The sequence below is a fragment of the Lontra canadensis genome, unplaced genomic scaffold (assembly GCF_010015895.1).
Source record: "Lontra canadensis isolate GAN:19392208 unplaced genomic scaffold, GSC_riverotter_1.0 scaffold87, whole genome shotgun sequence".
In the NCBI taxonomy this organism is placed as follows: Eukaryota; Metazoa; Chordata; class Mammalia; order Carnivora; family Mustelidae; genus Lontra; species Lontra canadensis.
The window spans coordinates 7,158,413-7,182,930 of record NW_022631081.1 but is presented as its reverse complement, the minus strand read 5'-3'; the positions used below and the strand labels follow the sequence as shown (position 1 = coordinate 7,182,930).

The following is a 24,518-nucleotide window of genomic DNA, read 5'->3' as shown; positions in this document are numbered from 1 at the left end:
TGCTGGTGGCCAAACCCCTTACATATACTTAAAGTCAATGCATATATATTTTTTTAAATTTACCCAAGACCCTGGGGCATGTGCTTTTGGTCTCCATCCCTCACCCATGTGTGCTTCTGAGATATCTGCTCTGTCTCAGACAACAGCATAATCTGGGTATCACTCCTTCCTTCTCAAGGACAGGTCTCCCCAAAGAAGGCTTTTCCCCACAGGAGCCTCCAAAGAACTTCTCCATAAAATAGACTCAGAGACAAGGCCTGTGGGCCCAGGGGCTTTTGTCTCATTTCCTCATTGTCTGAGACACTATGGATAAGTGTATCTGCTCCCACTGCCATGACCTTTAGCACAGTAAGCATCAGCCTCGTCTTCAGGCTGCAGCCCAGAGATGAGCAGAAGCCCTGCATTGGCTGAAGTATCTTTGGATCCAGAGAAGCAGCTGGGGACCCTGAAGCTCTGCTGCTTATTTAAGTATGAGTAGAACCTCAGAAAATGCTGAGGAGGGCTCCTTGGCTTCTGCTGGTACAAGAATGTTTGGTAGCTGCCAACACTGAAGTCACTGCTGAAGTTGCAAGTGAGTCTGGCTATTGCTCCCAGAGATGCAGAGATGAAGGACGGCTGCGTCAGTATAGGCTCGGACAGGGAACTTGCAAACACAGACAGCGTGGTTAATGTGGGAAGAAACAGGGAGAAATTGATCAACATTCTGACAATAGGAAGAGTGTCTTTGAGTGCTGCCTGTTTCCCTGACACCTGTCTGTACCTGTATAATAGGAGGTGACCATAAGGAGGACAGGAATCCAGACCATGGTGACACAGACACTGGTCCCACAGTGGGCTGGGCTCCTCCACCGTCTGCCACAGGAGTGGCTGTCTGTGCAAATGAGCTCCAACCAATGGCTGTCCAGCCCTTCTCAGCTCTGTAGCTGGAGTTCAGTTCATACCACACACTGAGGAGGATAGAAGTTGTCTTCAGCCTTGGGAAGAGCCCTGGGAGGAAGCACCTGCTGAGTCCACACACAGGTCCCTGCTCAGGGAACTCTGCCAGGCCAGAGGGGACACAGTTGCTGAGACCCCAGAAGGAGGCTAAAGGCCCAGCCCCCAGGCCCAGGCTCCCTTGAGTGAAGAATCCTCAATGAATAGCTTGTAGGGACAACAGGGAAGTCCTACAGCTCCCCCTGCTGGTCATGGAGCACAGCAGTCACTGTGTTCCAAAGCCCTGACAGCCCAGCTTGTTTCTGCAGCTCATCACATCCCTGCAGATACACATGTTCATGGTCCATTTCTTAGTACAAGTTCCCCCTGCTATCGGAAACTATATCATCCCCAAGTAACTTTAGTAAGCCACGATGGCATAAGGCAAAGAAACAATTAACATTAATTTATATGCACATCTTTCACATATTTTCAGACTCAAAATGTAAACTTTCTTAGGCTTGTCTAATTCCTAAGGACACACTTGCCATCAGATGTACAACATAAGTGTAGATAAAGCACATGTGATGGCATGTACAGTTCAGAGCTCTGGTGGCATCTTGCCGAGCTGCTGTGCGTGATTCTCAGGGAAAGATCTGGAAAGCGCCCCTCACATTGTATGAGTTGTGCAGTCTCTGTAGAGGTTCCCTGCAAAACTTATGCTGAGTGGTATGTTGGCATTTATTTTTTTGTGAAACTCAATTTTTTCTTCATATTTCTGTTATGTTATGAAAGCAGGCCCTAGTGTAAATGTTTTATAAAAGCTAAGTGGTGTAAAGAGAACTTTCAACAGTTGGGGACACCTGTACTATGTTTCCAATGCTTGTGCAGATTCCCTGTAAGTTCTCAGTCTAGGAGGAGCCCTGGTCCATGGGACGTGCCAATATGTGCATACATAGTTACAGGACATTCTAGACAAGCTGAATGTCCCAAGAGTGCGAGAAGTCAGGTCTGACTGAGGAGGGGACAGTGGAGCTGCTTTGAAAAAATTGCAGGTACTGTTTCTGGGAAAGGAATAGACAGGGAATTCTGTAGGGATATAACCACTGGGTGCATATTCCAAATAGGACAATTCAGAAAACATTTCAAAACATTGCAGTGTTAACTGTTGATAGAGATTACATTTCAATTAATAACTGATAAATGAATGAATGAATGAATGAATAAATAAATAAACATTGGTTTGGGCTGGCTTCAAGGTCAAGGCCTAATGTTTCCCAGAGTTCACTGTTGGCTCACAACAGGTAAAAAGTGTACATCCTTACAGTGAGACTAATGTTGATGTTGCTGTATTATGAGAATCTCCAGGAATATCTCATAACCCCAGTGCACAGGGCCCAGCATTTGATGGTTTTCTTAGTTTTTACTTCATGTACTTTTACTGTTCTAAGATTCAGTTCAGGATTATTTGTGGTATTTAGCTGTGATGTCTCCTTACACTTCATTTCACTATGACACACTTTTTCTTTTGGTGACTTTGTGCACAATTCCTGAGTGGGGATTAAGCCTGACATCCTCTGGGCAAAGTGTTTACACCTGCTAATTGAAATCTCTGTACTAGAATGTGTCTCTTCTTCTTCCACTTATCCATTTGTTCAAATGGTTAACAATGTGGAACAAGGAAAGCTATTTTAGAATTTGAATTATAAGAATATACTGTTACATTTATTTGGCTGCTCAAATCTTTCCAGTTTTGCCCAATGGGAGCTTTTTAAGTTAGCTCATGAGCTCTATTTCACACCATGTCATTGTGTGTGTGTGCTGGATTATTATTGTGTGCACTAATGTTTTTGTGTTTGTTTTGAAGGAATTTCACTTTCTGACACTACAAGGTGCTCTATGCTCTTACCTTCTAATTCCTGACCTAGGTATTAAGATTCATCCAAAGAAGCTTGTGTCTCTTCCCAGGAGAATGATATTAGGAAGCAATATTTGGGGAAATGCACCTCAGGGCTGTGGGATATCACTGATTGTACTTCCCCTCCACTGACAGACCAAGAATTCCTATACGAGAGTCTACTAACACAGGGACATGCACACAATGGTGACTGATACTCCATGCAATTATCTGTCTCCATCCAATTACACATGATTCCAAACTGCCCTCTCCAGTGTTAACCCATGACCACATGCTTCATTCACACCTCCTCATTTGGTTATACCTGTGAATTTCCATTCCTATCATGAGAAATCTCATTCCACTGGTGCCCATCCATTGACTTGATTGTTCAATTCCAGGACACAGTGCAGTCCCCTCAAAATAATCCACCTGTTCCCCATAGGAAGCAGTCTTATCTACTACAGCACAGTCCTCACATTCAGTCTCCTCTGACTTTCCACGGACAGGCTCTGCTCATGTTCACAGTCATTCATCTTAGTGGCTTTCCCCTGAGCCCAGCACTGAGCTGTGGTTACGTTTATTCAACAGGTACATGGGTTTGCCACTGTCCGCATTCCATACTGGGCTCCAAATCTCCTAAATTAGTTTTTCTACCCATGTTAGGTTCTTTCATGTGGCTGCACAGTGTTCATTGAACTCTGATAGTGTCATTGTGTAATTTCAGTGCCATTACAACATCATATAGAGAATCATTCTGTTACTCAGAAACAATTTTTCCTTCTTCATATGATCTACTATTCTGCCTCTCTTATCCTGCCAGAAACTGTAGATTTTTTCACTCTCGTGAGTTTTGCTTCATCAAATATGCAATATAAGGTAAACCATACTATGCAATATACCCCTTTTTGTAAATATGCTGCCTATGGGGCACATGGGTGACTCAGTCAGTTAAGAATCTACCTTTGGCTCTGTCATGATCCCAGGGTCCTGGAATTGAGCCCCACATCAGGCTCCCTGCCCAGTAGGGGGTCTGTTTCTCCCTCTGCCCTCCCCCTCCACACTCATTCTCTTTCTCTCTCTCAAATAAATAAATAAAACCTTTAAAAAATAAATGTGCTGCCTATTTTGTGGCATCTTGGTCAGTTCCATGTTTGGGTGATTAGATATAAACCTGGAATAAATCTCCATGGACAGATTTCTGGTCACTTTCAGTTTTCTTTTTTTTTTATGATTATGAATTAAACTCTAAAAACATTTACATGTCTTTTTTTGTGGACAGAAAATTGAAGTTTTTTAAATACTTTTATAACTCTGAGTGATTATCTATTTCTCAAAAAACTTAGAAATAAGACAAAACTAGGCAGCAGCACCATTTATAACCAAGTAGATAATAATTTCAGGTGCAACAGGACTGTGATAATCTTCAAGCACCACATGGGTAGTGCTGAGGTTCCGTGATATCTTCAGAGACAAAATAAAACATTTGATTTGTTTTAAAATCAGAAGGAAAAAAATACTATGATACAACCTAGAAGTAAAATACCTCCAGCTGATGAAACAAGACATTTCTGTTCTCATGAAGACTCTTCGCCTAGGAATGGGCTCTGAGTGACTCTAGAACAGAAGGGACAGGAGACCCTCACTCCCTGGTCATGCCCTTGGATGTACCTGGGCCCAGGACATCAGCCAAATAATAAGCAGAATAGAGGCTAAGCTGAGCAGGAACTGCTGGTGTGTGTTCCCATCTTCACAGTTGAGTAAATGAGTTTTTGTCTCACTTCCCCAGAAGACTGGAGCAGTGTATCAACACTAAGGCTGTTGTCCCATGTTAAGAGGTAAAACTCAGCTTCATCCTCAGCCTGGAGCATACTGATGGTCACGGAGGGTAAGCTGCCAGACTTGGAGCCAGAGAATCAATCTGGGACCCCTGAAGGTCTTCTGCTGTTTTCATAGATGATGGCTATGGGAGCTGTTCCTGGGAGCTGTTGGTATCAGAACACATAAATACCAATACCAATGTTGGTGCTGCTTCCAGTACAGGAGATGGTGACCCTCTGTCCCAGGGCCCCAGACATGGAGGGAGATGAGTCAGCACAGACTGGACCCAGGGCCCTGCAAGGGGGAGAGACACAGACAGAGTGACACTGGGGTCTAGAGACAAAAGGAGGAAGCAGGGCCCATATGTCCTCCCAAGGCCCCCTACCCTGACCCTGCACCCAGTCACTGATGCAGTAACTGAGAAGGCTGAGGAGCAGATGTGACCAGACCATGGTGGAGGTCATCACTGATCCTGCCTTCTATGGTCCCACAGCTGAGCAGACCTCCCCTAACATGTCCCTTCCCCTCTTTATGCTCTGAGAGAAGGAGGAATTATCCATGCAAATAAGACCCCTGCTCTCTGACCCCTCACTGACTCTGGGTGAGGTCCCTCTGCTTGAGGATACCAGGGAACTGGGTAGGGAAAGGGCTGTGTGGAGCCAGATTTAGGCATGTCACAGCTGTGAGCCCAAAACAGAGTACACAGGCAGTACCAGGTGGTAGCTCCCAGCTCTGATCACCCCTCTCTACTCACCCCTCAGAAATAAGCCACAAACGCCATTTATTTTCCAGAAAGAGCCACATCATTGTGTGACATGGTGGGCAGTCCCCATCAGACACAGATCCTGCCTCCACACTTCTGTCCACTCTCCTCCTACTTTAAGAAAAGGACATGTGTCCCAACACATGACCTCCCAGTACTGAAACATAGATTCTATGCTTCACTCCAATTCCTCAGTGTGAATCTGTCCATAGCCTCCTTGGATGCTCATGGGTCATTCAGGACTAAGGTGGTGTCTCAGTCTCTCCACTTACATCAGTGTCAAACCCAGAGTAGCGAGAGGTGCCCTTGTACCCATGGCCTGTCCTGTGCAGGATGCTGTGAATTTCCACTTATATGATCAACACCCTCCCCAGTTTCCAGCACTCCCCTTCTCTGAGTTTCCTGAAGTACTGAAGAACCAGGGAGCACAATTCTGCTGAATGTGGTAGAAGCTCTTGTGTGCATTCCTGGAAGGTTACACACTGAACATCTTTGTCACCTGTCATTGTTTCTACCTGCTTAAAACAACAGTTCTCCACACACTGGGGCAGTGATTTCCTTCTAGGATCTGTCCTCCCAACACAGACCCTAGTCTGCTGGGCCCTGCCACGTGAAGCTGTGTGTGGTCCTGACCTCAGGGCACAAAGGACAAATATTCTGGAAGTTCTAACAGGGAAGGAGTGACAGCTGCAGATGTTCTGACAAGAATCCAGGGGAAGAGTTTATGAATTGGTCACCACTTGGCCAACTGTGCAATTAAAATGAATGAATGTTCTTTTCAAGAAAATCTTCTCAATAATACTGATTCAAAGTCAATGACAGTGTCAGTGTGAAGATGCAGGTGGAACCACTAGCACATTGTTCCCAGATTTGCGCCTATTGCAGGGAGAATATGGGTGGAAATTTTGATTAAATACATCAGTGCATAACAAAGAACAAGAATGACTTTGGTGTTCATTTGAATAGACATCTATAACCATTTTCTGAAAGATTTTGTGTTATTTTTTTTCCATAAGAATGTATCATGGGCATAGTCATGCAGGTGAGAAAACCTAAAGTGGTGCCTATGACCACCCCCCAGGAGGGACCTGTTTCTATGATATTCAGAGCTCTCTGGGGATGGAATTCTCATAACACAGACAGAGCTTCCAGGATGAAGCAAGCAAGGGTCACACTCAGATCTGGGGTGGGCACACCTGTAGTCTTACCCACCTATGTCCAGCATGTTCAGGATAGAGCAAGTACTCATTCATCTACCCATGAGCAGAAGAATGAATTTATACTACCAAAGCCAACTGGACCCCAAAGTTTCTGTCAAAGATCTCATGTGAGTGATAGAGAGGTACAGATAAAGAGGACCATGTCCCTGAGGTCACAGATCCTGTGTTTTTTGAATTGCAAGAGAAAATCTACAGAAGTCCAGTCTGCCTAGAGTGTCACTAGGGTGACTGAGAGAGTGATAGCCAAGTCTTGAGAGCACAGGGGATTTGTGTCTCACATTCCACATAGACCTTGAGCTCAATGGGAGCAACACTGTGGCTGAGGTTCCAGAAAGAAATGTACTGATCAGCCTCAAACAGTGAAAATGGATCAATGACCCTCATGTACCTCTTTTGTCTTCTCTGAAGGGATGGTTCCCCATGAAGTTGATAGTGGATTTAAAGAAAAATGGTCTCAAAGACCTTATCCAGGGAGATGAGTTACTTTAGGAAGTGAGGACTCATTTGAAAACAGACTTGTTAACAATTTTTTAACTTGGATGTCCTATTGTGGAGTGACATCAGTCTGTCAATTATATTTCATCAGGACTCCATTAATTGAGTGGCATAGCAGGATTTTTTTTATTATTATTTTGCTATGTTAGTCACCATACAGTTAATCATTAGTTTTCAATGCAATGTTCCAAGATTCATTGTTTACCTATAACACCCTGTGCTCCATTTAATACGTGCCCTCTTTAATACCCATCATCTGGCCAACACATCCTTCACCTTCTCCCCTCTAAAACCCTCAGTTTGTTTCCTGGTGTCCATAGTATCTCATGGTTTGTCTCCCACTCCGATTTTCCACTCTTCATTTTCCCCTTCCTTCTACAAATGTTCCCCATGCTACTCCTGATGTTCCACAAGTAAGTGAAACCATATGATAATTTATTTTCTCTGCTTGACTTATTTCCCTCAGCATGATCTCCTCCAGTGCCATCCATATTGATACAAAAGTTGAGTATTCATCCTTTCTGGTGGCTGAGTAATATTCCATTGCATATATGGACCACATATTCTGTATCGATTCATCTGTTGAAGGGAATCTCAGCTCTTTCCACAGTTTGGCTATTGTGGACAATCCTGCTATGAACATTGTGGTGCATATGGCCCTTATTTTCACTACATCTCTATCTATGGGGTAAATACCAAGCAGTGCAATTGCTGGGTAATAGGGTACCTCTATTTTTCGTTCATCTCCACACTGTTTTCCAATGTAGCTCACCAACTTGCATTCCCACCAACAGTGTAAGAGGGTTCCCCTTTCTCGACAGTCTCTCCAACATTTGTTGTTTCTTGCCTTGTTAATTATAGCCATTCTAACTGGTGTAATGTGGTATCTCCATGTGCTTTTGATTTGATTTCCCTGATGGCTAATGATGACGAACACTTTTTCATGTGTGTGTTAGCCATTTGCATGTCTTCTTGGAGAAGTGTCTGCTCATGTCTTCTGCCCACTTTTTGAGTTTATTATTTGTTTTGGGGTATTAAGTTTGAGAAGCTCTTTATAGATCATGGATATCTGCCCTTTGTCTTTAGTATCACTTGCAAATATCTTGCAAATTTCTTCTCCCATTCCATGAGTTTCTGCTTTGTCTTGTTGATTGTCACCTTTGCTGTACAGAAATGTGTTATCCAGTTGAAGTCCCAAAAGCTCATTTATGCTTTTGTTTCCTTTGCCTTTGGAGACGTGTCTTGACAGAAGTTTCTGTGGCTGAGGCAAAAGAGTGTATGTCCTATGTTCTCCTGTAGCAATTTGATGGATTCCTGTCTCACTATGAGGTATTTCTATTTTTTTTTCTTTTTTTTTTTTGATTTCTTTTCAGCATAACAGTGTTCATTGTTTTCGCACCACACACAGAGCTCCATGCAATCCATGCCCTCTCTAATTCCCACCACCTGGTTCCCCCAACCTCCCACCCCCCACCTCTCAAAGTACTCAGATTGTTTTTCAGAGTCCATAGTCTCTCATGGTTCACCTCCCCTTCCAATTTCCCTCAACTCCCTTCATCTCTCCATCTCCACTTGTCCTCCGTGCTATTTGTTATGCTCCACAAGTAAGTGAAACCATATGATAATTGACTCTCTCTGCTTGACTTATTTCACAAAGCATAATCTCTTTCAGTCCCATCCATGTTGATACCAAAGTTGGGTATTCATCCTTTCTGATGGAGGCATAATACTCCATAGTGTATATGGACCACATCTTCCTTATCCATTCATCCGTTGAAGGGCATATCAGTTCTTTCCACAGTTTGGTGACCATGGCCATTGCTGCTATAAATATTGGGGTACAGATGGCCCTTCTTTTCACTACATCAGTATCTTTGGGGTAAATACCCAGGAGTGCAATGGCAGGGTCATAGGGAAGCTCTATTTTTAATTACTTGTGGCATCTCCACACTGTTCTCCAAAGTGGCTGCACCAACTTACATTCCCACCAACAGTGTAAGAGGGTTCCCCTTTCTCCACATCCTCTCCAACACATGTTGTTTCCTGTCTTGCTAATTTTGGCCATTCTTATTTGTGTAAGGTGATATCTCAATGTGGTTTTAATTTGAATCTCCCTGATGGCTAATGATGATGAACTTTTTTTTCATGTGTCTGATAGCCATTTGTATGTCTTCATTGGAGAAGTGTCTGTTCATATCTTCTGCCCATTTTTGGATATGATTGTCTGTTTTGTGTGTGTTGAGTTTGAGGAGTTCTTTATAGATCCTGGATATCAACCTTTTGTCTGTGCTGTCATTGGCAAATATCTTCTCCCATTCCGTGGGTTGCCTCTTAGTTTTCTTGACTGTTTACTTTGCTGTACAGAAGCTTTTGATGTTGATGAAGTCCCAAAAGTTCATTTTGGCTTTTGTTTCCTTTGCCTTTGGAGACATATCTTGAAAGAAGTTGCTGTGGCTGATATCAAAGAGTTTACTGCCTATGATCTCCTCTAGGATTCTGATGGATTCCTGTCTCACATTGAGGTCTTTTATCCATTTTGAGTTTATCTTTGTGTACCGTGTAAGAGAATGGTCAAGTTTCATTCTTCTACATATAGCTGTCCAGTTTTCCCAATACCATTTATTGCAGAGACTGTCTTTTTCCACTGTATATTTTTTCCTGTTTTGTCAAAGATTATTTGCCCATAGAGTTGAGGGTCCATATCTGGGCTCTTGACTCTGTTCCACTGGTCTATGTGTCTGTTTTGATGCCAGTACCATGCTGTCTTGGTGATCACAGCTTTGTAGTAAACCTTGAAATCCGGTAACGTGATGCCCCCAGTTTTATTTTTGTTTTTCAACATTTCCTTAGTGATTCGGGGTTTCTTCTGATTCCATACAAATTTTAATATTATTTGCTCCAGCTCTTTGAAAAATACCGGTGGAATTTTAATGAGAATGGCATTAAAAGTATAGATTGCTCTAGGAAGTATAGATTTTAACAATGTTTATTCTTCTGATCCAAGAGCATGGAATGGTCTTCCATCTTTTTGTGTCTTTTTCAATTTCTTTCATGAGTGCTCTGTAGTTCCTCGAGTATAGTTACTTTACCTCTTTGGTTAGGTTTATTCCCAGCTATCTTATGGTTCTTGGTGCTATAGTAAATGGAATCGATTCTCTAATTTCACTTTCTGTATTTTCATTGTTAGTGTATAAAAAAGCCACTGATTTCTGTACATTGACTTTGTATCCTGTCATGCTGCTGAATTGTTTTATGAGTTCTAGTAGTTTCAGGTGGAGGCCTTTGGGTTTTCCATATAAAGAATCATGTCTTCTGCGAAGAGAGAAAGTTTGACTTCTTCATTGACAATTTGGATACCTTTTATTTCTCTTTGTTGTCTGATTGCTGTTGCTAGGATTTCTAATACTATGTTGAACAAGAGTGGTGAGAGTGGGCATCCTTGTCGTGTTCCTGATCTCAACAGGAAGGCTGCAAGCTTTTTCCCATTGAGGATGATATTTGCCGTGGGTCTCTCATAGATAGATTTTATGAGGTTCAGGAATGTTCCCTCTATCCCTATACTTTGAAGCGTTTTAATCAGGAATAGATGCTGGATTTTGTCAAATGTTTTTCTGCATCAGTTGAGAGGACCATGTGGTTCTTCTCCCTTCTCATATTAATGTGTTCTATCACAATGATTGATTTGTGAATGTTGAACCATCCTTGTAGCCCAGGGATGAATCCCACCTGGTCATGGTGGATAATCTTTTTAATGTGCTGTTGGATCCTGTTTGCTAGGATCTTGTTGAGAATCTTAGCATCCATATTCATCAGTGATATTGGTCTGAAATTCTCCTTTTTGCTAGGGTCTTTGCCTGGTTTGGGGATCAGGGTAATGCTGGCTTCATAGAAAGAGTCTGGAAGTTTTCCTTCTGCTTCAATTTTTGGATACAGCTTCAGGAGAATAGGTGTTATTTCTTCTTTGAAAGTTTGGTAGAATTCCCCAGGGAATCCGTCAGGTCCTGGGCTCTTGTTTTTTGGGAGGTTTTTGATCACTTCTTCAATCTTGTTACTATATATTGGTCTATTCAGGTTGTCGATTTCTTCCTGGTTCAATTTTGGGAGTTTATAGTTTTCCAGGAATGCATCCATTTCATCTAGGTTGCTTAGCTTATTGGTATATACCTGTTGATAATAACTTCTGATGATTGTTTCTATTTCCTTGGTGTTAGTTGTGATCTCTCCCTTTTCATTTATATTTTTATTAATTTGGGCTTTCTCTCTTTTCTTTTGGATTAGTGTGGCCAATGGTTTATAAATCTTATTGATTCTTTCAAAAAAAACGAGCTTCTAGTTTCATTGATACGTTCTACTGTATCTCTGGTTTCTATCTCATTGATCTCTGCTCTAATCTTGATTATTTCCCTTCTTATGTGTGAAGTTGGTTTGATTTGTTGTTTATTCTCCAGTTCCTTAAGTTGTAGAGACAGCTGGTGTTTTATGGATTTTTCCATTTTTTTGAGGGAAACTTGGATGGCTATGTATTTCCCCCTTAGGACCACCTTTGCTGTATCCCATAGGTTTTGGACCGAAGTGTCTTCATTATCATTGGTTTCCATGAATCGTTTCAGTTCTTCTTTGATCTCCTGGTTGATCCAAGCATTCTTAAGCAAGGTGGTCTTTAGCTTCCAGGTGTTTGAGTTCCTTCGGATCTTCTCCTTGTGATTGAGCTCCAGTGTCAAAACATTGTGATCTGAGAATATGCAGGGAATAATCTCAGTCTTTTGGTGTCTGTTGAGTCCTGATTTGTGACCCAGTATGTGGTCTATTCTGGAGAAAGTTCCATGTGCACTTGAGAAGAATGAGTATTCTGTTGTTTTAGGGTGGAATGTTCTGTGTATATCTATGAGGTCCATCTGGTCCAATGTGTCATTCAATGCTCTTGTTTCTTTATTGATTTTCTGCTTCAATGATCTATTTCTGAGAGAGGCATGTTAAGATATCCTACTACTAATGTATACATATCACTATGACTCTTTATCTTGATTAACAGTTTTCTTATGTAATTGGCTGCTCCCATATTGGGGGCATAGATATTTCCAATTTTTAGATCATCTTGGTGGATAGTCCCTTTAAGAATGATGTAGTGTCCTTCTGTATCTCTGACTACAGTCTTTAGTTTAAAATCTAATTTGTCTGATATGAGAATCACTACCCCGACCTTCTTTTGAGGACCATTGGTGTGAAAGATGCTTCTCCATCCCTTCACTTTCAGTTTGGGTGTATCTTTAGGTTCAAAATGGGTCTCTTGTAGACAACATATGGATGTGTCCTGTCATTTTATCCAATCTGCAACCCTGTGCCATTTTATGGGCACATTTAGGCCATTCACATTGAGAGTGATTATTGATAGATACGTTTTTAATGACATAGTGTTATATTTAAAGTCTTTCTTTCTGTAGATTGTCTCTATATTTCTCTATATTTCTGTTCAATGGAATTCTTAGAATTTTTCATCTTTTATAGAACCCCCCTTAATAATTCCTGCAGTGTTGGCTTTGTGGTTGCATAGTTTTTAAGCCTTGCTGGTCTTGGAAACTCTTTATCTCTCCATCCATTTTGAATGTCTGTCTTGCTAGATAAAGTATTCTTGGATTCATGTTCTTATCATTTAGTGCCCTGAATAAATCTTGCTCACCCTTTCTGGCTTGCCAGGTCTCTGTAGACAGGTCTGACATTATTTTGATGGGCTTTCCTCTGTAAATAAGGAGCCTCTTTGTCCTATCGGCTTTCAAGAGATTATATCTACAATTATGATTCTTCAATTTGACTATAGGATGCCTTGATGTTTTTTTGGAATCTATAATCTTGGGTGGAGACTGTTGGGCCTCTAGTACATGAACGCTGGTTCCATTCACGAGATTGGGAAAATTTTCCTGAAGAACTTGTTCCACTATATCTTCTAGACTTCTTTCTCTCTCTTCCCCTTCAGGGATTCCATCTTCTGTTTCAGTTACCCTAGTTTTGAGAGAATTTAGATTAGATTGGAACTCACTGAGAGCATTGTGAACCTCATCCATGGTGGCTTTCAGTTCTGCCTTAACATTGTGAACATCATCCCTGGTCGCTTTCAGTTCTGCTCTAATCAATTCTGTTTGGTCATCCATGGCTTTCTCCAACCTAGCTATTGCCTGGATAATTGTTAGGCTGAAATCTCTTTCTGACATATTGTCTATGTTGATAGCCATTAGCTCTGTTACAAAAGGCCCATCCTCTGTGTTTTTCTTCTGTTGGGCATTTCTCCTCCTAATCATTTTGGTGAGAGATGACTGAATGGATATAGCTGGATGTATCAACTGTGGTGCAGTCAAGGTGCACCCTGGAATGCTTCTAAGCAATCAGGATTCCCCACTCAAATGAGAGAAAAAAAGAAAAGAATAAGGAAAAAAAAAAGAGAGAGGGAGAGACAGGAAAGAAAGGGAAGATAAAAGAGAAGGTTCAGCCCAAATGGGCTCCAAGGTAAGATTTATGAAGTATACAAACAAAAACAGGCAAACAAAAAGACTGACACAATCATTTGACAAGAGAAAAAAAAAATATATATATATATATAAGCAAATAAAGGAAGAACCTCGTCAAAAAGAACCCCACGTGTAAGATTTATACACTACCAGGACAAACACTAAACACAGAAACATGGCAGAAGAAAAAGATAGGAAAGTGGTTATAAATTCTCAGTGTGGGCGGGGAAGGTTGTTTTGATTCTTCCTGGATGTATCTTGATATCTCCTTTAAAGGACTCAACTTTCCTAAGATAAAGGGGGATTAAAAATTGGTTTACCTATAGGGGTAGCATTGATTGGGGAAAGGGGTATATCTTGATGTTTAAATCTATATGAATATTAGAGAATAAAAATTAAAAGGAATAAACTAGACTAAACTAAACTAAAATTTTAAAAAAATTAAAAAAAATAGAAAAGCAAAAGAAAAACAGGTGTTTGTATCAAAAAGTTCAGGTTTGAAGGTTATTATGGAATTTGATGTACTGGACAGTTTGCTGTGATGGTAAATAGGTTAAAAAATTATCTATATAAAAAAAATGAGCCAGAATAGTGGGAACAAATTAAAAATAAAAATTGTCCTATGAAGTAGTGGTGGTGGTTCTCTTGTAGTCTTTTTTTTTTTTTTCTTTCCTGGTTGGTTTTTCTGGGGGAGGGGCCTGCCAGGTGGGTTTTCAGTCAATGATGTTCCCTGAGTTAAGTCCTCCAGTTCCCCTCAAGGGGGTGGGCTCTGAGGAAACCGTTTTTTTCAGGCTTTTGTTTTCTGGAGGTTTTTATGTTTGTTCACTTTTTTTTTTTTTCCTCTCACCTTGACCGCTTTTGATGGTTTTTGTAGATTTAGAGGAAAGCAAACTGCACCCTGACCTCCCTCTCAGAGAGAAGCCTCAGTCTGTTCTTCTGTGGGTGTTGCAGAGCCCATATAAATCCCCCCTTGGCCGCTGGCAGAGCGGGTTCTGAGTCGCGGTCCCTGGGGATGCAGGATCTTCTGCTTGTAACCAAAACCAAAGCAGTGGCAGCTGTTTGGGCAGCTCCTGACCACCAGAGAGTTTCCAAGGACGGATTGCACACTGAGATTTTCCTGCTGGCCCAGGCTGGGAGTGCCTGGTCTTTCTGGGTCTAAGAGCGCTCGGCTTGGACGCACCTTTTTCAGGGGAGACTGTGGGTCGCTTGCGTCCCAGGCTCTGAGAATGGGGCGCAGGTCCGAAAGCACCAGGCTGGGTCTTCGCGCACCTCTCTCAGGGGAGAGTTTGGGGTCCATGTCTTAGGCTCTGAAACAATGGTGCGTGTCAAAGAGCACGGGCTGGGCCTTTGTACCTCTCTCAGGAGAGGATGAGGGGCACGCGTATCTCAGGCTCTGTAGCAGGCCTCGCAAGTTCTGCCATCTGGTGTGGCTCCCATCCCCTCACAGGGGCGAGAACCCACGGAATCTCGGGCATGCTGGCGGCTCAGGGACCAAGACCTGGTTTCTCCACCGCATTCTCTGGCTCAGCGCCAGGGGAGGCTGTCCTGGGACCGGGGACTTAAGTCCCTGTCCCTACCTGCCCTCATTCCCACAATTTCCCCCCGCGATCTTTTGCTCTTTTGGAGTGCTTTCAACCAGTCTCCAAGTTAATGCTGGTCGCCAGGGGCAGGGCACTCTCACTCGTATTAGGGGTATTACTTTCCAATCGGTCACCTCTGTTGGCTCCCTCCACCTTTTGTTTATCTTCCAATATCAGTCCGCCTTTCCCACTCTGCTTTACCTGCCCACTGGCGTCTTCTACCCCTGTAAATATCCAGATGTGTATAATTCTGATCTCAGGCTGATTTCATGGGTGATCGGAGTTCTTTGGTAGGTAATCATCTCACTTTAGGGTACAGGTTGAAACGGCACCTCCTCCTACTTCCCCGCCATCTTGTCCTCCCCTCTCACTATGAGGTATTACATCCATTTAGTTTATCTTTGTATATGGTGTATAGAGAATGGTAAACTTTCATTCTTCTATACATTGCTGTCCAATTTTTCCAGCACCATTGATTGAAGACACTATCTTTTTTCCATTGGATATTTTTCCTTCTTTGATGAAGATTATTTAACCATTGAGTTGAGGGTCCATACTGGGATCTCTACTCTTTTTCATTGGTCTATTTGTCTGTTTTTGTGCCATTAACATGCTGTCTTTGTGATCACAGCTTTGTAATAAAGCTTGAAATCAGGCAACATGATGGCCCCTGCATTGTTTTCCTTTTTTTCAACATTTCCTTAGGGATTCTGGTACTTTTCTGGTTCCATACAAATTTTAGGATTGTTTGTTACAGCGTTTGAAAAATGTCAATGATATTTTGATCAGGATGGTGTTGAAAGTATAGATTGCTCTGGGCAGCATAGACATTTTAACAATGTTTTTTTCTTCTGATCCATGAGCATGGAATATTTTTCCATCTTCATGTATCTTCTTCAATTTCTTTCATGAATGTTCTGTAGTTCCCGAGTATAGATCTTTTACCTCTTTGGTTAGGTTTATTCCAAGGTATTTTATGTTTTTTGGTGCTATTGTAAATGGAATTGGATCTCTAATTTCTCATTCTACATTTTCATTGTTAGTGTGTAAGAAAGCAACTGATTTCTGTGCATTGATATTGTATCCTGCCACATTACTGAATTGCTGTATGAATTCTAGTAATTTGGGGGTGGAGTGTTTTGCCTTTCCACAAAATGTATCATGCCATCTGTGAAAAGAGAAAGTTTGACTTCTTCTTTGCCAATTTGAATGCCTTTTATTTATTTTTGTTGTCTGATTATTGTTGACAAGAATTATAGTACTTTATTGAACAATAGTGGTGTGAGTGGGCATCCTTGTCATGTTCCTGATCTTAAGATAAAGGCTCTCAGATTTACCTCTTTGAGAATGTTATTCACTGTGGGTTTTTCATAGATGGATTTTATGAAATTGAGGAATCTTCCCTCTATCCCTATACTCTGAAGAGTTTTAATAAGTTAAGGGTGCTGCATTTTGTCACATGCTTTTTCCACATCAATTGAGAGGACCACATGTTTCATCTCTTTTCTCTTATTAATTTCTTCTATCACATTGAATGATTTGTGAATGTTGAACCACCTTTGCATCCCAGGGATAAATCCCACCTGGTCATGATGGATAACCTTTTTAATGAAATTTTGTATCCTATTATCCAGGATCTTTCTGAGGATTGTGGCATCCATATTCATCAATGATATTGTTCTGAACTGATCCTTTTTTAATGGGATCATTTCCTGCTTTGGGGATCAAGGTGTTGCTGGCCTCATGGAAAGAGTCTGGAAGTTTTCCCTCTGTTTCTTTCTTTCTTTTCTTTTCTTTCTTTCTTTATTTTTTTTAAAGCAGCTTCAGGAGAATAGGTGTTATTTCTTATTTGAATGTTTGGTAGAATTAGCCAAGGAATCCATCAGGTCCCGGACTCTTGTCTTTTGGGGATGTTTTTGATCATTGGTTCAATCTTGTTACTAGTTATTGGTCTATTCGGGTTGTCAAATTCTTCCTGTTTCAGTCTTGGCAGTTTAGAGGTTTCCAGGAATGCAACCATTTCTTCTAGGTTGCTTAACTTATTGTCATATAGCTCTTGATAATAACTTCTGATGATTGTTTCTATTTCCTTGGTGTTAGTCATGATCTCTTGCCTTCCATTCATAATTTTATTATTTGGGTCCTCTCTCTTTTCTTTTGGATTAGTCTGGCCAGTGGTTTATTGGTTGTATTAATTCTTTCAAAGAACCAGCTTCTATTTTCAATGATGTGTTCTACTGTATCTCTGGTTTCTAATTAATTGATATCTGCTCTAATCTTAATTATTTCCTTCTTGTGCATGGGGTATGTTTAATTCACTGTTGATTCTCCAGTTCTTTAAGGTGTAAGGAGGGTTGGGTATTCAGGATTTTTCAATTCTTTTGAGTGAGCCTTGGATGTCTATGTGTTTTACCCTTAAGATGGACTTTTCTGTATTCCATAGGTTTTGGACCAATGTGTCTTCATTCTCACCATTTTCCATGAATTGTTTAAGTTTCTCATTGATTTTCTGGTTGACCCAAACATTCTTGAGCCAGATATTTTTTTTTAGTTTTCAAGTGTTTGAATTCCTTAGAGACTTTTTCTTATGATTGAGTTCCAGTTTCACAGCACTGTGGTCTGAGAATATGCAGTGACTAATCTCAGTCTTTTTGTATTATATATATATATATAATACATATAAAGTGTATTATATGTATTTATATGTATTATATATTTATTATATGTATTTATATGTATTATATGTATTTATAATACATATAAAGTGTATTATATGTATTATATATATATGTATTATATATATATATATCCAGATAAAGTGATGGTGGCTACATGTCCTTCTCATTTAGTGCCCTGAATATATCTTACCAGCCCTTTCTGGCTTGTCAGGTTTCTGTGGACATGTCTGACATTATTCGGATGTTCCTCCCTCTGTACCTAAGGAGTCTCTTCCACCTAGCTTCTCTTAAGATATCTTCCCTGCTTTTTAGATTCAGAAGTTTCACTATCATGTCTATGGGAGTCACTCTTCCCTCATTGATCTTGGGGATGTCCTCTCTGCCTCGAGGATATGAACACTTGTTTCATTCCCCAGATTAAAGAAATTCTCAGCCAGGATTTTCTCAGCTATATCTTCTTGACCTCCCTCTCTCTCCACCCCTTCAGGGATCCCAATAATCCTGACACTAGAAAGTTTCATGGCATCATTTATTTCTCTATTTCTGTTTTCATGAGTTCTGAGTTGTTTGTTTCAGGCCGCCTCCTGATCACTCTTTTCTAACAGTTTGTCTTCTAGATCACTAATTTGATCTGTTTGTTTGTTTCAGGCCACCTCCTGATCACTCTTTTCTAACAGTTTGTCTTCTAGATCACTAATTTGATCTGCTTCATTTATCCTAGCTGTTAGATTATCTAGATTAGGTTGGATCTCATTGATAACATTTTTAAGTTCTGTCAGACCAGCTTTCACTTCTGTCCTTAGAGAATTTATGTTGCCATTCATGGTTTTCTCCAACCTAGTTATTGTCTGCATAACTGTTACCCTGAATCCTATTTCTGACATCTTGCTTATGTCCCTATCCATGAGTTCTGTGGCAGGGGTCACCATCTCTTAATTTTTCCTGTTAGAGGTTCCTCCTCCTAGTCATTCTGGTGAGAGGTTGTTGAGGGAATGTACAGAGTCCAAACAGTTGACCACAATGCAATCAAGATGTACCTTTTATATAGGGACTTTAGTGTTCTTGGCCTCTTGTTCTTTCAGCCTGTCTTCTGGGGGGATGGGCCTGCCAGGATGTTATTCAGGCAACCAGTTTTGGGCAAAACTGCCTTGCTTCTTGTGGTGGGGGTGGGCTTAGTGAAAACTGGTTTTGGGGGGCTTTTTTCCCCTCTGGTTGCTTTCCCTTGCAGACTTCTATGTCCCTTGCATGAGTCAGAGCAGAAGTAACTAGGTCCAAACTTCTGTTACAAAACAGAGATCACAGACTGTTCTCCAGAATGCCACCCTTGTCACACTGACTCCCTTTTTGTCTGTGCTGCTAAAAAAAAATAGTGACCTTGAATGTGTGTCCCACAGCAGCACTCCAGCCCTTTCTTCCAATTCCAGGCACATCTCTGCCCTTTGTGCTCCTAAAACTGCCAGCTGCCCCCAGTTCACAGGCATGCCCCTGCAGCTCCAGGTTTCAGTCTGAGGGGTTGCCCCAAAGTCCTTTCCCCATAGCTACCAGCATTTCATTCTGTGCCCAGGCCTCAGTGAGTGATGCTTTGGTGCTCTTGTGTTATTTCACCTTCCCTGCACCAGTGCTTATGGCAGCTCTGTTCCCCTTCTATTTATCATCTGATATCTGCCCACAGAATCAAGGTTCCCTGCTTCATATCTGGAAATTGGCCCTCAGAGATATACTGTTGGTATAGATCCTGATTTATCTTCTTACATCTCAAGTTGATGTCATGGGTGGTCAGAGTTCTCTGGCAGATATCCTCCTCAATTCAGGGGACAGGATGAAATAGGGTCTCCTACTACTCTGCCATCTTACTTCTCCTCCATAAGCAGGATTTAAAGGAAAGAATTTCTCATAGAAGAGAATAAGTTATTTGACCCCATGGAAATAACACTGGGGATGTTTTGATTCCAAGGATTACTTGGAAGTCTCCTGTGCAGTGAATAAGGAGGGTGAAGAGCAGAGAAACACAAGACATGGTGCAGACACCCCAGTCTCTTATTAAACCCTATAGCAAGGCCTGAACCCATTAACCCTTCCTATGTGTCTCCCTGATCCTCAGGGTAAGGGGTGTCCATGCAATTCTGCTCTTTTCTGGGGAATACAAGCATCCCTCAACCTAAGGATGGGCTCCAGCTGAGGAAAAGAGAATGAAGTAGTCAAAAGGGCTTCAGCCCAAGGATGACACCAGAGAATCTGCAAGATGCAGGGAGACAGGAGCTCTCAGGTGAGGAAGAAGGAGCACCAGAACCCTCTGCTGGGTGCCAAACACATGTCCTCCTTGAGCTGGAACTGATGCCCAGGGCTCCTGCCCCACCATGTCCCACTGGTCATGTTCCAGCCTCTTCAGATAGGCTTCTTTCCCTTAGCGATTTCACTTAGAAATATGCACAGGTGGTGAGCCTGGGTGGTTCAGTGGGTTAAAGCCTCTGCCTTCAGCTCAGGTCATAATCCCAGGGTCCTGGGATCGAGTCCCACATCAGGCTCTCTGCTCAGAGGGGAGCCTGCTTCCTCCTCTTTCTCTGCCTGCTTCTCTGCCTACTTGTGATCTCTGTCAGTTAAATAAATAAATAAAATATAAAAAAAATAAAAATAAATAAAAACAAATAAATAAATAAAGAGAGAGAGAGAGAGAAAAGTTTTATCTACAAAATATACAGCTTTGGGGGCAATACTGGGACTTCAATATACTGTTTTTCCTGATGATGGGGTTTTACACTCCTTTGGGGACCCTGTGGTTTTTGTCCTCTTTCTTTTGGCTTGTCTTTTGAGGGAGGGGCCTGCGGCATTGCTTTTCAGTCAGTCTTGCTTTGGCCAAGTTTCCCTGCCCCATCAGGTGACTAGATTCTGTGGAAACCAGTTTTTCTGGCTTTTGTTCTCTGGAGGTTTTTGTTCTTTGGCAACTTTTTGTGCCTTTTCCGAGGGTCAGAGCAAAGTAAACTGTCGGCACCCAGACCTCTGCCTCATAGAGAATCCACAGTCTGCTTCCTTCTGAATGGTCCAGAACACACAGACTCCACCTCTGCAAACTCTGTTGAACACCACAATCTCCCACAGGTGGTGCATGCCCCCAGCCATGGTCTCAGTTGTCACCCAAGCCCCCCGCTTGTTTCTGTACCTCTGTGCCACTAAAATCATGACCTATACTGGTCTAAGAGAGCCCTATCCAGACAGCTGCAATTCTTGGGACTTCTGTTAAGAGCTCATGTCCACACTGGGTGTGCTCATTCCAGGCAATGGTGGAGGCAGCAGATGGCCGTGGACTCAGTGACAGCCAACTGCAGCCCAGGCTGCCTTTCTCATGTGCAGGTGGGCACTAGCTGTGGCCACCCTGGGACCATTGGCTTAGATCCCCACCTGCGGCCACTCAATCCCAGCAATTGCCCCTTAAGTCTGTTTGTTATTTTTGAGCACTGTTAACTCGTCCCTAGGCTAATGTTAGTCCCCTACCACAGTGACATTTCAAATTAGGGTATTACTTTCCAATGGCTTTCTTTTGGGGGATTCCTCTCCATTCTTTTTTATCCTCTGATATCAGTCTGAGCACTCCCACTCCTCTGTACCTCTCCACTGATGATCTTCTGCCCCTGTAGAGATGCAGAAGTGTATAATCTTACATTGCAGGCTGATTTCATGAGAGTGCCGAGTGCTCTGGTAGATATTTAGCTTAATTAAGGGGACTGGTTAAAATAGGGTCTCCTATTCCTTTGCCATTTTAACCCTCCCCCAGTAATATGTTTTTGTTACTGGGGGTGAAAGATAGTGTAAGTCTCGAAAGAATTTGAATGCAAGGTATTCAGGACCATCGGGGGCTAGCTGCTGTGAAGATAAGGCTACTTTACTCTTCAATAAAACATACACACATTAAGGCACTAAGCCAGCCATGAGTTCCTTGAGGAAGGACACACTCTGCATATGTCAGGTTTCTAACCGTGATGGCAAGCTGTAAGGGGATTTAATTTAAGCCAGGTTTCTCCAGCCTTTATTTGCCTTATCAACAGATTCTGTTACCATGGTAGCCAGAAATTTCTCCTCAGTAGGAGAAAAACAAAACAATGTTAGGCTGGAGGGGCCTAATTTTTAAAAAATATTTAATTAATTTATTTGACACAGAGAGAGACAGCAGGGAGAGTGGGAGTGGGAAAGCAGACCTCCTGCCAACCAGGAGGCCTGATATGGGACTTGATCCCAGGAACCTGGGCTCATGACCCAGCTGAAGGCAGATGCTTAATGACAGCCACCCAGGCATCCCAGGAGGGGCTTAATTTAAAAGAATGTGGATGATTTTGTAGTCAATCTTCCTTGAGATTAGTCTCAGACTAAAGTTTAGTCCAAATAAAGGAAAAAGCAGACATAACCAAGGAGTGGGAGCTACTAAGGGAGACCCATTGCTGGGGAATACCAGGTTTGTTTTTCTTTTTCTTTTCTTTTTTTTCTCACTTCTCCACAGGTCTGGAGCACTGTCTGACCATTAAGACTATTGTCATAGGACTGGCAATAATAATCAGCCTCATCCTCATCTTGGGCCCCAGTGATGGTCAGGGTGGCTGAGCTGCCAGGCTTGGAGCCAGAGAATAGCTGGGGGACCCCTGAGGGTTGAATGCTATTAGCATAGATGATGGACCTGGGTGCTGTTCCTGGGAGCTGTTGATACCAGTTCACAACATAACCACCCCAGATGTTGGAGCTGCTTTCAGTGCAGATTGAGACCTTCTGGCCCAAGACCCGGGACACAGAAAGTGGCTGAGTCAGCACAGACTGGGCCCAGGACCCTGCAGAGGAGAAACATGGAGAGGGTGATGTTGGGGCCTCCAGACAAGAGGATAAAAAGGGCCTCACACATCCTCCCTGGCCCCTTCCCTTATCTATGCATCCACATACCTGTTAAGTGAGCAAGGAGCGTAAGGAAGAGGGGACCACACCATGGTGGAGGTCATCAGTGATCTTGTCTTCTATGATCCCATAAGTGAGCAGACCTTCCCTGATCTCTCCCTTTCCCTCATCATCCTCAGAGAGAGGGTGGGAACATCCATGCAAATGTAACCCCAGCTCCTGACCACTCACTGGCAAGTGTCTTGTCCCTCATTGCATCAGCATGTAAGGGGCTTGGCAGGGGAGGAGCTGTGCGATGTCAGTGGGATGGGGAGGATAGAGCTGTGAGCCCTGAGCAGAGGGCACAGGCAGTGCCAGGTGGCAGGTCCCATCCCTGATCCCCCTTGCCTGCTCAGAAATGGGACCAAATTGCTCCCTGTTGTCCAGAGACAGACACATCATTGTGTGGCAAGGTGACCAGAGCCCATCAGACACATCTACACATCACTCCATCTGTTTTGTCCACTGTTCCTGCATTAGAGCTTGACCTATTGTCCCTATGTCAACTCCCATTAAGTCAGGACTCATTATATTATATGCCCTACTATGAGTGTTCAGAGTGAGTTTGCCCATGGCCTCCTTCTCTGTTCCAGGGTCAGTATTGAAATGCTTCCTTTACACAAACTTCTCTAGATCGGGATCCAGTCCAGAGCAGTGACAGGTACCCAGGAACACAGGGTCCTTTCTGTGCAGGAGGTTGGGACTTACCTCCTATGTGCCTCCTCCCTGTTTTGCCAAGGTCTCCATCCTCTGAGGTTCCCACAACACTGAGAAGCCAGGGAATGATTCTTTCCAGGTTGTGGGTAGAGTCTCATGTGTGTATTCCTACAGGGTTACACACTGAACATCTTTGTCACCTGTCACACTCCCCACCTACTTGAAATAACAGTTCACACACTAGTCTGCTGAAGCCCTGCGTGTGAGGCTGTGGATGGCACTGACCTCAGAGCACAAACTGCTGAAAGTTCTAGGAAGAAAGGGATTACAATTGCAGGTGCTTTGACAAGGACCTAGTGACAGAGCTTATGTTTGAGTCACCACAAAGCCAACCTCATATTTAAAATGAATGTGTGTTATTTTGCACATAATTCCATTCAGTACGATTTATTTGAACTCAGTGGCAATGTCATTGGGAAGATGCAGGTACAATCAGTAGTGTACTTTCTCCAGATCCGTGCTTATTGCATAAAGAATATGGATGGAATGATGGTTAAACTCATGGATGGAAAACAGTGGATCAGGAATGTCTTATGTTCTCAGAAGAATTCGGATTTTATACACTTTTTCTAAAATCCCTTATTTATACCACATGTCTGCTCTCCCATATAGGAAAGGCCAACGTGGTGCCCAGTGAAACCCTTTGAGGACCATGTTACTATGGACTCAGAACCATCCTGCTGACAAAATGACCAAACATAGACATAGCTCCCAGGTTAGAGGAATTTGGGGTCAGACTACTCTCTGGGGTAGACACAGCTCCAGGCCCTGCAACAGTGTCCAGCTTGTTCAGGACGAAGCAGTATTCATTCAGTCAGCTATGACTACAGGAATGACTTTTACTAACTAAGGACAACTGGAGCCAGGTTTTTCTGCCAAATATCCTAAATCTGAGTGGAAGGGAGGTGGAGATAAGGGGGGCAGTGTCCCTGAGATGACAGGTACTGTGGCCCTGGGTTGGGATAGATAAATTTCCATCAGAGTGCAACCTAGCTGAAGATGTCACTGAGGTGACTGAGGGATA

At 42.5% G+C, this 24,518-nt stretch overlaps 1 pseudogene and 1 gene segment (V, D, J or C); both read right to left on the bottom strand.

Moving 5' to 3' along the window:
- Positions 1 to 303: 303 nt before the first annotated feature.
- LOC116882712 lies at positions 304 to 702 on the bottom strand. The segment is given in 1 exon segment: positions 304 to 702. A coding segment is annotated over 1 exon segment (399 nt).
- Positions 703 to 20,075: 19,373 nt separating this feature from the next.
- Positions 20,076 to 22,930, bottom strand: LOC116882711 (annotated as a pseudogene).
- Positions 22,931 to 24,518: the final 1,588 nt, after the last annotated feature.